Consider the following 13,139-nt stretch of genomic DNA (forward strand, 5'->3'; position numbering starts at 1 on the left):
TCAAAACTTACTCCGTTGTGTTCTAGGCTTGGGAGATTTTTAGTGATTTATCTGGAATTGTTATTCATGGACGAAGGTTTCAAAAGTTTATAAAAAGGGAAATATGAGCATGCTAACATACAACTTTTCTTAATTGGCTATTGAAATTACTTCCGTTTTTTGGTTTCAAATAGCTGTTCCAGCATGTATCTTAGCATCACCCAGGGTTGTTTGTTTTTTTTTTTTATATATATTTAAGGGCTTCAGAAGTACTGTAGAAATTGTGGGGGTTTTTTTCCAGCATTGTTTTGTGAGATGCTACCTTCTCTTCTCAGTTATTTCTCTTAATTCAATAAACTACTCCATTTAACACTTAAAGCTTAACATCTGAAAAATTTCGTAGACGTATTTTGAACTTTGCAAAAGTTGATAAACTCTTTGTATAATATTGGTTAGGAAACTCAAAAGCAACCATCTTCCGCCACTGCTTTCTGAAGTTAAATGTTAAATTCTCTTCAAACTTATTTTTAAGGGGGGGAGGGATTGTAAATGGACAATATTCTACATCTCTAATAAATCTGTTGCTCCCTCAACTAAAGTTTTAACAATCTATTGTTGTGCATCCATTTTTTTAATCAAGTAGATTGAGAAATGTTTCACTAGAATCTTTTTCTGTCTCTGTCTCTGTCTCTCTCTCTCTTAGCACAGTAAAAACACCCGGGATTAATAACAAATCTTTCTGTGAGATTTGTAACAATAGCTGTGTTAGAGCACATACCTTGACAATCATCATCATTTATATGAGTCTTAGTGTCTCTCAGATTTAGTAGAATATCTCTGAAGATTTTTTTTAAAGGGGTACTCTAGTTGGCTTTTAAAAAATAATTCCACCAGATTATGATGCGATCTGTCTGTAAACTGGGGTATGAGGTCATTTTTTGAGAATAAGTTTGCTTCCTTTAAAAAAGGCATCTTCTTTCCAGTTAAAATAGTTATTTATTTTTCTTTATGAGCTTACGATACATACATCTTTCTCTCTGTACATGTGCAGGCTGTGTACGTATACATATGCGCACACGTGTACAACATATATATATATTTTTTTTTTTGAATCATGGCAGGTGATCTTTAGAGGCGGGACTGAGTATGGATCATTTGAACGAGGCAACTCAGGGGAAAGAACATTCAGAAATGTCTAACAATGTAAGCGATCCGAAGGGTCCACCAGCCAAAATTGCGCGCTTGGAACAGAATGGGAGCCCATTAGGAAGAGGAAGACTTGGAAGTACAGGAACTAAAATGCAAGGAGTGCCTTTAAAACACTCTGGACACCTGATGAAAACTAATATTAGAAAAGGTAACACTTTTGATAATTCTGCATTAGAGGAATATGATTTATAATATTTGGGGGGGGGGAAGCATACTTTTGCAGACTCTACTTCATTTATATTTCAGGATTAAATCTCCATTCTGAAATACTATATATTCCCAACTCTGATATAAATCACATTTGGGAAATGTAAGCTTCATGCTTGGGTGGAGCATCTTGCTTTACAGGGTGGAGTCTGATTTTTGTTAAGGTAAAGGCTAGCTGCCCTGATTAAAGCAAATTTCTACATTGAAATAGAAGTAATATAACGCATTAATTCTTTGCGTAAGTATTGGGCTAAGAAACGCAAAAATATGTAAGAGTAAATACCGAACCCCCAAAACAAATTCTCGCCTTTCCTCTTAATGATGGTCCAAGCTTGGAAGGGCAACAGTATTTCCATAACAGTTGCAAGTTGGTTTGAAGGAGAGAGTGTAAATCTTTAGGTATCACATTGGAAAAGTCATTTATGATGTCAATCTTCGCAGTTTATTTTCTTAAGTACAATTCATTATTGAACAATGAACAACTTGGGTGTCATATTTTTCAGTGGCTGGTTTGCTGTAATTAGACATTTACACAAGGAAAAGGCACATTTAGAATCATTGATGTTTGTATATGGATGGCTTTTGTTTGCATTGAAAATACTTTTAATGGACAATAATCTACAAATTTTGTTTATCAAAATGTGTAAGTCTTTTTGACCGTGTTCTGCAGGCTTGCTAATTTAAATCAGAATATGCTGTATGTAATTTGGCAATTGTTTTAAAACAGCCTCTACTTTTCTCAGTATAATCGGTGTATGTTTATAATCCAGATTTTTCTTGCATTTGCTAAGCAGAGTGCAAAATGCAACCAAGACTATTAAACGCACAAAGTTAGAAGGCAGAGGAATTTCATTGTGTCTGATGCATAACATTTATCGTACAATCATTTATTTTTTCCTTGGTTTGGCGAAAACAAAGAATATATTGATCCTGAAATGAACAGACACAGCAGTCCGTATTGTTAGATCTTTATCTATTAAAAATGGAAAAACAGCACTTCAGCAAATTCTTTGGCCTCTGCTCATGATTACCCTATTTATTGATTGTTTGCCAAGAATGTATGCATCTTAAGAAAGCCAGGGTAAGAGCATTAAAAATATAATTTATTACGGCTTTTCAAGCAGAGTGCATTAATATTGTACAGTGAAGCAGTGGGGCTATATAAAAAGGACTTTCTGACGCCTGCAAACATATAAGTTCCATAAATTCCTAAATAGGAGATTTCAGCTGTCTCTGGTATTATGTGATATTTGCACAGCAAACTTTAATGCCAGGACAGTTTTAGACAAGGATTCTACAGACTTCACTGCTCCTTATGGCAGACGTGCTGTTTACACAGACTCGTAAACCTTCAGCAAAAGCTCTAACACTGCCTTCAGGTTTAAATCATGCTGTATTTTTAGCAGCGAGCACTGACCAATGCTCTCCCCTTTAATACTAGAAGGTTATGAAGTTGCTGCACTTGGAGGTCTTGCCAAGTACTAGCAGGAGTGATCAGCCAGCTGAGATTGTGCTCTCCTGTATAACATTTTTCACATTAACAGAAGGACACTAGTGACAGTTTGCTAAAAGATTTAGTGACTTGATTTGTAGTCAGATGATACCTGTGTCGCACTATCAGGATCCACCTCTGATAATCTATGCTGTACATCAAAATTTGGCCAGGAGGTTCTCCCGTGTTGTTTAAAGCACCACGTTTTTCAGAACGCTGCAACTCATGAGACCCTGTACCTGGCAAAAAGTGTGCTGACATGCAGAGAAGTACCTGTGCATTGCTAGTTTTGTGTCTGATCATAGCTTAATTTGTAGGAACTGATAAGAGAAAAAACAAATACGCTTTAGCTGTTTTTAAGTGTTTCATCTGCACTGTTTGTTAAAATGAAGCTTCGTTTACATTTTATCTTCAGGTATTAACGGTGAAACTTGTTAAGAATTTTGAGCCCTTACTCTGGGTTAGATGGTAGTAGGTCAAACATCAATTGTGAGAGCCGGGAAGGAAAAAAAAACCCACCACCTTTTTGCAGATGAAGCGTGTGTGTGTGTGTGTGTTTTAAAAAGCTCTCCACAGCCTAATTAAAACCAATGAAGAAATCGCCAATTTGCATGTACTGCTTTTGCTTTGGTCTTCTCTCCCTTCCTGACCAGTCTCGCTTAGATTTAAAAAAAAACAAGAGAAAAAAAAAAAAAAAAAGCTCCTTCCTGCACTGCATAAATATTGGCAAGCTTTTAGTCTTGTCTTTCATGCTGAGCCTATTGGGCAAACTGGAGTGAGTTTGTGAGCTTTTCCAAGCGAGCCTGAAGGGGTTTGTTTGCCAGAGATTGACTCTCTGGTGTGCAGATGTAGTTTAAATATACGTGCTTAAGAGGTATCTTTTTTATCGTGATTTCTTGCTATACGTTAGAGCACAGATCAACAGACGCGGTCTTAAAGAGTGTATCTATTGTAGAGAGTAAATCTTCTTTTTCGACTACGGTACATCTGGTGCACCTTAGCAGGTTAGGAGGTTTCCGTAAGTCTAGAGGGCAGTGGCTATAGAGGCATTAACATTGTAGGACTAATTGGAGTTCCTGGGTGCCCTGTTAAAATAACCCTTGTCATCATTTATGCTAAAGATGATACCCCTCTGGCAGGCTGCCATAAGACAGTTCTGTACATCTGCTTTTAACCCTTTTGCTTTCTGTCATTAAGAGATCCTTACCTGCACTGCTGGAGACAGCGGGACAGGACCGGGGCCTAAAACCGCGGGTCCGAGGTCATGGTGTCATCCACATCCGTCTGGGAGGCCAGGAGGGATTTTCACAATGTCTAGAAATCTGATTGCTGGGAGAGACTTTGTCCCTAAAACAGCTTGGGTCATTTGTTACTTCTCTGTCTGTTGTCAAGAGGGAGGAAAAAAATTTTTAAAAAAAGCCAAAGGAAAGGGAAAAAGGTTGTTTGCTTAATGTTCTGTGTTGCTTAGGGAAGGGTTTGTTGGATGATGCTACAAAACTAGAAATTAGTAATTACTTTCAGGCATACCAAAATAGCAATGAATACCAAAAATATTGAATGTAAAGTACAGGAGGCAACATAAAAAAAGCCCGAACTGCAGGTACGCTTCTTAAAACGGCATTGAAATCATGATTTGTTTCTTAAAGATGCAAGTGGAAGTAGTGCTCAAGTGCACTCAATGAATGAAGCACGAATTAGTGTTAACTTTTGCCTTGTTTCCTTGTGTACTCTTTTCAGAGCGAATGTATAACACGCAAGGTGATTTGTTGTTGATGTTGAAGGCAATTAAATATTTTTGGCAGGACTAAGAAAGTTTTAATGTTAACGAACAAAATTATGTAGCTGGTACTAAAATGGCTTACAGTGAAGACATCTGCAGTATGTATTTAGGTTCTCATGCTGCCTGCTACTCACAACAAATCAGGCAGGACAGAGAGAATCAACTTCTCTTCAGTCAACCTTGTTATTTCTATAGAAGGTAATTCTTTAATCTGTATCCGATCAAGCGAGGTAAATTTGCATTTCTGCATTTCAGAGAGATGTATGTTTTGTAGAACTTTCTCATTTTTGGGGAGGGTGAGGGGAAAGGACTCAGGGAATATGTTTATCAAATATTTGTGATGATTCTTGATGACTCCTCTGCCTGTTCGTACAGGTTTTATTTACATAGCGCTGTATAGACCCACCTACTCTACTATAACTCAAGTTTAATACGTTAAATTTCATTTTTTTTAATAGGAAGTATGCTTCCAGTTTTCTGTGTAGTGGAACATTATGAAAATGCCATTGAGTACGATTCTAAGGAGGAGCATGCAGAATTTGTGTTGGTGAGGAAGGATATGCTTTTCAACCAACTGATTGAAATGGCATTGCTATCACTTGGATATTCTCACAGCTCTGCTGCCCAAGCAAAAGGTAAATAAGATTACGAAACTGTACAATGAATTATGTTTGTTTGTGGGGTCTTGGGGGAGGGGCAGGATTTCTTTCAGGAATGCGATGCAGGTTTTACTTCTTAAACTTCTTGCAGATTCTGTCTCTGTATTTTTTTTTTCCTTAATGTATTTTTGTTTAGTTAGTGCACGTTTTGTTCGTGGGGAACGTGGAGGTAGATTTTTTTTTTTTTGTTTAAAGAAAAAAAAAAGACTTCAACTGAATCATTAGTATGCTTATTGACCTTAATAATCTGCTCCACTGAGGATCCACAAGGAAGTGTAAAGCATATTTGAGCAGATGGACTGTTGAGAGTCAACTTGCATTTATGACTGAATATCCAGCTCTGTTTCTTTTATTTTGTTCCTGATGGTTTTATAGACTGCAAAGGATTTTTTTTTTTTTTCGTACTCAGTCCTTGCATTGCAAAATCCTTTCTAATTTATTAAGAGGAATGCTAACTATTATATCATGTCCTATTGAATTCATGGGAACTTAGGAAAATACACTTCTATACATATTAAAAAATCTCTACTGTAATGCATTTGTATAATTTCATAATATAGATAAAGCATATCTTTGGTGGTGTGTGGGTGGGGGTTTTTGGGGGGTGTGCTCTTTTGTCTTGCCAGATTTAAGAGGCTAGAAACAAAGGTGGTGATCTTGTTAAAATCAGATGTTTATTTTGCCCCTAGGAATTAACAGGTAAATTACTTTTTTTCAATTTTTCCTGCCCTTCTTGCCCACTCCCCCTCCCCTTAAAAAATAAAAATCCCACAGGGCTTATCCAGGTTGGGAAGTGGAATCCAGTTCCACTCTCCTATGTGACAGATGCCCCTGATGCTACAGTAGCAGACATGCTGCAAGACGTGTATCATGTGGTCACACTGAAAATCCAGTTACACAGGTGAGTCGCATACCAGTTCTGGGACGTGAACTGTTACTTGTCTGCTCTTACTGTTAATATTGCTTGTATTTAATTCCCACTGTGCTGTGTGCTCAAAGTACAAAGGCTTATCTAAATTCCTTTTTAGTTACTCTAATTCTTCTTTAACTTACAGTATACTATTGCAGAAAACTTTTATAGCTCTGATACATAGATTTTCTTTGGATATCTCATTAAAACTATATTGCATTTTAGTCAATTAAATGATGCATTACAAGAAGGCATTTTACATAAAGTTTACTTAAGAGAAAAATATTTTTGCATATCATGAACAGTACCATCTGTGTGCATTTTGTAAAAGAATGACTTGCTCACACTTATTGTTGCTGTCTAGGTTCTTAAATTTCACGGTAACAAAAAAGAAAAAAACGGTTAATATATTAATGCTTTTCATGATCAGTCGTGAGAAAGCATTACACCTTAAATTGTTTTACCAAGCGCATCAGAGCAGGAAGGTAGAAGTAACATGAAAAAATAGTCGCCACATGCAGCTGATGTATAATTCATGCATCAATACAGCAGATGTGTTGTATAAAGTAATTAACTAATCGGAACAATCAGGAGACCGAGAGCAATCTCCAGATGCATCTGCTTGATGCGCAAAATGAAATCTGTCTGTCTTAAAGGAATGTTCTGCAGCAGGATGCAATCTTGTAATAATCCCTTTTCTAATCTGTGTTTCAAATAGTTGCCCTAAACTAGAAGACTTGCCTCCTGAACAATGGTCTCACACAACAGTGAGAAATGCTCTGAAGGACTTACTGAAGGATATGAACCAGAGTTCATTGGCCAAGGAATGTCCCCTTTCACAGGTACTTAGCATAACATGTAATAAATAATAAAGCACTATAGGCAGCGCTGATGTGAGATTTGAGATTTCTACAGACTGTAGCAAGTAGTACCCATGGAGTGAATCTGCCAAAAATGCAAATTCATTTGACCACTTCATGATCTTTATAAATATGCCTGATTCATTTTGAACATAGTCTTACAACGTTTCCCATGGGGAGTCGTGAAAGGTTGTTTACACCACACTAAAATTGTCTCACAGCAAACTGGATTTTAACTGGTTTTTGTCTTCAGTCTTTGAACTGCTTTGATGTAACTACTTTTTTCAAGCACGTGTGTTCAAGATGTTAAAAGGCTCTTTACTTACTGCTGTCAAAAGTACTATTGAATCTGAATGCTTGTTAGATAACCTACGGTAGTTTTAAATGCTAATTCATAAAATGAGACAGCCTTTGGCATGCTATATGAGAAGGGAATAAAGAATAAAGCTCTTTGGATGATGTGTTGTTGTTGCAAACAACCAAAGGAAAATCAGCCATTTATTAGTTCTAATCAAAATATACCTAAACAAAAGTGAAATCTCAATTTATGCGTTGCTAAATATCGAACTGATGCTTCCTTAAGCCTTAGTCGTATTGTTGTTTTTTGCCATTTTTTTTGGTCATTCTTTTGTCAAATTACTGTGAAGGTGCAACTTATTTTTCTATGCAGTACGGTGTCCAATGATGCTGTGGTAGGAAAATCATATTTATTTTTATCTTTTAAATTTTAAAATGTATTTTGTTGTGGTGCAGTGGAGACAAATTGAGTATACAAATAAATGATGCTAGTTGTGGTAGGGAGGGGAAAAAGGAAACTAAGGAAGTCAAGGTATTTTTATGGGGATTTTATTTCTCTTGCTCAGAATATTGGAGTCTTTGTCTCCGAAAGACTTCGGTTAATCTATAGAGGACTACTCTCTTTCTCTGTTTGTCTTTCCAGCGGATATATTAGCGGGCTGTTTTCCCAGCACTTTTTTTCCCCTAAGGTTAGATTGTTTTCAGTGATGTGGCTCCAATATAGGAAGTTTTGAAGTGGAAATAATAAAAATTATCTTCACTGGTTGCAAACCATTCCAGTAATATGTCTGCAAAGTTATCTTGTACGTACCTACTATAAAAGCATGTGAGCTTTTGCACTGCTGACTTATGGAGGCTGCAGATAATTTGGGATTTTTCTACATTTTAATCCAATAACGCTAGTTTTTACTTGATACTGATGGAAAGCAAGCAAATTCTATTGAGATGGAATATTTCATTTCTGTTTGGACATAGTATTTCACATAGCAGCTTCTGTATATATGTAGGTGATGCAATGATAAAGCAGAAAAAAGTTTATAAAAGGAATACTTCACTAGAGATGGTATCGTGGTACTGGAGACAATTCAATAATTACACTCTTTTAAAAAGTTGTTTTTAAACTATACTGAATTTTTCTATAATAGTGTTAATGGACAAAAACCATCTTCCCTGATAACAGCTCTTGAAGTTAGCACTTGAGATACCAAAACCCCAGGTTACAGAACTCTGATTTGGGGCTGTTTGTTTACTGTTTTGCACTTCTTTCTTTGTAAAAGAACGGACTAAAAGCCGTGAGCTTCTTTCTGTTGTTAAAAGCATGCTTATTACTTTTGTCATTTCTTTCTTCACCAGTGCTCCGGTAGTTGGGTTGCAAGAATTTAAATAGCTTCTGCTTTTCTTTTTTCTTTAAAGACCAAATCACATTAAGCTTAAAATACATTTGTTTAACTTTGGGAAAAACAAGCTCTTACAGTGGTTGATCAAGAGCCCATCAGTCAGTCTAAATCTTCCCATTTCCCGGGAGCTTGAGGGAGGATGCATTGATTTGACGGTGTCCTTTTCACATGACTAAATTGATCTGAATGTTTCCCATATTTGCCTAACTAATAACTCACTGTATATCGCCACTATGGAAAGGACACTGATTTAAGAGTGTTTGTGTTTTGTGAAACATATTAAATTTAGAGACTTGCCCCGCAGTGATGTGCTGCTGCAACAGAGGTGAGAAGTAAGAGCAAGGCGGAGGTCAGGAGGCAATGTTTCCTTGGAGGGTCCATCAAAATGCCAGCATGGGAGACTCTCTTCTGAGAGCACAGAAGTGGTCTCTCCTGTTACGTACTTCCATGGGCATAGGTAATGCCATATGAAGTGCTTCATCACAAATGCAAACTAATCCAGTGACACTGTACCATAACTTAACACTGTTATGGATATAATTTATTAACCACAGAAAAATGACTCAAAGTGGAAACGAGAGTAGTTATCGTTTTTTGTCACTGTCATTAGCAGTACTCTTTTGTGTAGGTATGGAAGGATTTGTTTTAAAGTATTTAAGTTGCTGTGCTCAATGCATGGCATCTCTGAAGCCCCATCTAAGCATGGAAAACTGAGAATCATCTTCCTCACTTAGAATTTACTGTATTTTCTTAATTAATCTTGCATTTTGTCTGTTAAAAAATTGCTCATGTTTATTCAGAATATTGGTATTCTATGTACTGCAAAAAACCGCAAGCGAACTATTTTTATAGTGCAGATATATTTAATAGCTTGAAAATATGTGAGCAAACAAACTTTGAGATCCAGTTTGTCTTAATTAGAGAGTCTTGAAAACTTAACAGCATCATGTACTTTAGTGGATTTTCTTTTTTTTTTTTTTTTTGCTATTTGCTTTCTTGTCCAACTAAAACCTCGGGGCATACAGGTATGAACTCTTCATGCCTTCCTGGATATAAAACCACTGTGACTTTTGCTTTCATTAGGAGAGTTGAATATGTGGCCTCTTTTGAGGCTATGGTAATTGTCTTGCTCTGTGACTGCTGTGGCCACCCCCAAAGGCCAGGTTTATCGCTCAGTATATGAGCTCACATCATGGGAAATCCCCGTTGATGTGACTTGGAGTGCTCAGGACGGACTGGAGAAAATGCATGGCTCTGAATTGCCGTGGAATCGCAAGCACCCGTCCAGAGGTTTAGTCTCAAATTTTTGGTATCAAGCAGGCAAGGCAAAAGGATGCTGCAAATTTTGCATGGAAAAGCCGAGTCTGTTTTGAATTATGTGCTGCAGTTTGTATTTTCATGCTTTACCTTGGGTTTGCAGATTTTATTGCTAGAGACTAGCAGCATACGCAGATGCCGGGTTGAAGACTTCTTGTGTTTGATACGCGCGGCTCGCTTCATTTCTGCTTCCTCTCCAGACCTCTTTTGATGGGGAAAGCAACTTGGAATTTAATCTAGGGCTCAATTTTGTGCCATCTTGTGCATTCCATTAAATTGGTGCATCTCACGAGTGGCCTAGATCTCATTTCCCTCCTGTTTTGGCTTTTCAGTCTCCAAAGGGTTGTAAAGAAATTGTTCTACCATCAATTCTTATTTCCAACCCCTTGCACAGAAGCTCTACTCTACCTCAGTCTGTAGGGAGCTGCTCTAAAGTGATCAGGCAGGCAGGCCTGTTGCATTTATTTATTTAATGTTAGTCCTTCCATCTCTCTACTCAGCCTTAGTCCTAGCATTTTCATACTTCACTTTGACAGTTTTGCTCTGTTTTGGTTTTTAGTGCAGAAGTCTCTTATTACTTCCACAGTTATTTTAACTGAAATACTACAGACTGTATTTATACTGATATTAATAAGGGATTTTTTTTGTTTTGTCCCTGTTGAATTATTGTCTCTCTCACTCTCTCTGAGTATATATATAGTTAGATAAGCTTTTATGAGGGAGAGGAAAGCAACGTGGGCTGTTGGCCCAAGAAAAGGCTGGAAATTCTTCTGATAATTTTGGAACAAACTCACTGTGTGCTTTTGAACATTTAGATGTACCCTTTATCTTGAGTTCCTGTAACGTTTTCCAGGAAAGGAAGATAACAAGTCACCTACCAAACGAAGAGATTGTAGAGATTAATTAGTATCTGGGCACTGCTTTGAAAATATGGCAGTGATCAAATGACATTGACTTTCCCACTGGTGTTATCCACCTGAATTTTTGCTACAAAAAGATTTTCTAAATGGTTGTTGTTAGTATTCACAAACAGGCTTGGGTTTTTAATTTTTTTTTTTCCCGCACTTTATGAAGCCACTGCAAAAGCACTTCTGAAGGAAGGTATTCATTCTTTCTCTTCCCCCATAGTATAGCTAGCCTAACTCAGGACATCCAATAGCCAGTGCATTATAGATGAGAAAATCCAGGCCTGATGTATAGTAGAATCTCAAATCTTATGGTTTATTATGTTGTAAGATATTTTTTAGGGGACATGGACTATATCCAGAGTCTGTGATACTTATGGACAATAGTAATTTACGTGCATTGTGTTACTATTTTGATTTTTTTTTTTAAAGATATTTGTGTGTTCTTGATGATGACGGAATTGCATTGTTTTCAATTAGAGGGATATACACTTGCATTCCGTAAAACGTATGCACACACAGAACAAGTGCTGATATGATACTGAAGTCTGAATAGTTTTGCACTTGTGATAAATACAGCTATCCTGACTGCATTTTGATCAAATTTCCATGCTGTAGTTAATGACTGTCTGCATCTGACACGGGCACAATATAGATCATATACTTTCCTTTTTGTTCGGATATCCTGCCCTGAATTTGCGTGCTGTTTTATGCAGACATCGTGCAGGCTCTATGTGATCTGGCAGGGACGCCAGACAGAAAGCTTGCTCGGAACATCAGTGTCTCTCAGTTCACCTGATCTGAACGCACCTGGCCATCACAGCAAATAAGCAGCATAATAGAAATCCTCTGGCATTTCCTCGCTGCTGTTCTGACTCCCCCACCCCTCCAAAATCCCAACCAAAAAAAGTTGCATTTGCTAAAATTAAAATTTCTAGACCTATGAATAACCAAGGTGTGAGCTATTAAGAGTTGCCAAAATGCATACTTTTTATGAGCAATTTTTAATTCATGCTTTACAAAACAGAAAGGTGTTTTTTGCCCTCCCCTTTCAATTTTACCTGCCTAGACCTGAGATCAAGTCCTTGGATTTCATTGTTGCTTGTGATTCTCTTCTCTCCTTCTCTCTTCTTCCTCGTCCTCCCCTCCCCCAATAATTAATAACCTGAGTAAGGAATGCAGCTCCTTTTTCTACTTTAGAAGTTACTATGCTTTAGATTTTAAAGATGTCATTAATTATTTCAGGGAAGTAAATCCTTGAGGGCCTGGGCTCAGGTTTTGGCAGGCAGGGCGTTTTAACCCACCCCTCAGTTGCTCAAGAGCATTCACTCTGATGTCTCTTCAAGCTGACGTGGTATCTGGATTTTTAAAACATTTTCAGTTAACTATTAAAATTTGTACCTGTGATTTTTAGTCATTCAGGTAAAACAGGCAGTACAGAGCCTCTTGCTAATGGGGTGGGGAGGATGAAATACGCACATTGGTAGAGCCCTGTGAGGACATTCGCGGATACTCAACCTTTCAATAGCCTGATCTTTTGGTCACTGATTTATGTTCTCTAGATGCATCTAAACATTCTCAGTGTTAAAGCTATGTCAGTCTATAACTGTTTTATCTAGGCAGTGCCCTATTGAAGGAGAAAATACATAGCTATTTTTTTTATGCCTCTTCATTAGAATTAACTACGATGAGGACGTCCAAGTCCCTTTCCAAAACAGTTATGGGGCCTGGACTTACTGTGGGGAGGAGGGGAGTGTACCTTGTTTCTCAAATAAATGCAGTTTCTGACTTCAGAGGACTCTATAAGGTGTCAGCGTGTCCCTTAGTATCTGTTCTGTCATGAGGTCTTGTGTTTCTGCTTCTGAAAAAGTGGAGAAGAGTCCAATAGAGGGATGGTGCTAGTGTTGATTCCTGCCCCCCCCGCCCCCCAAGTCAGCTGTATGGAGGTATAACCAGCTGTCTTTTGCCAGGCTGTCCTCTGAACAAAGTACAAAATTCGTATTTCTTAAGGGAATAACATTTTTGGGACCGTGCTCCCCACCTTGTGTGCGAACCACTTGGGGCTGTATCTCAGCAATTTTGAGAACTATGTCATGTGAATGATTATCTGCATCATATGGACTTTAA

The 13,139-nt window shown here is 37.6% G+C and overlaps 1 protein-coding gene across 6 annotated transcripts in view; it reads left to right on the plus strand.

Annotated features, from left to right (window-relative positions):
• Positions 1–13,139, plus strand: part of SATB1 (SATB homeobox 1) — a 95,171-nt gene that overhangs the window by 22,120 nt on the left and 59,912 nt on the right. For all 6 annotated transcript variants that reach the window (XM_087771775.1, XM_087771740.1, XM_087771784.1 and 3 more), the window contains 4 exons: positions 1,101–1,336; positions 5,126–5,302; positions 6,101–6,227; positions 6,955–7,078. In XM_087771775.1, the coding sequence (XP_087627901.1) occupies positions 1,126–1,336; positions 5,126–5,302; positions 6,101–6,227; positions 6,955–7,078 (639 nt within the window). In that variant the 5' untranslated portion in view covers positions 1,101–1,125. The remainder of the gene's footprint in view (positions 1–1,100; positions 1,337–5,125; positions 5,303–6,100; positions 6,228–6,954; positions 7,079–13,139) is intronic.

Source organism: Nipponia nippon, unplaced genomic scaffold, assembly GCF_047370975.1.
Source record: "Nipponia nippon isolate SJK-2023a ecotype South Korea unplaced genomic scaffold, ASM4737097v1 scaffold_1, whole genome shotgun sequence".
Taxonomy (NCBI): Eukaryota; Metazoa; Chordata; class Aves; order Pelecaniformes; family Threskiornithidae; genus Nipponia; species Nipponia nippon.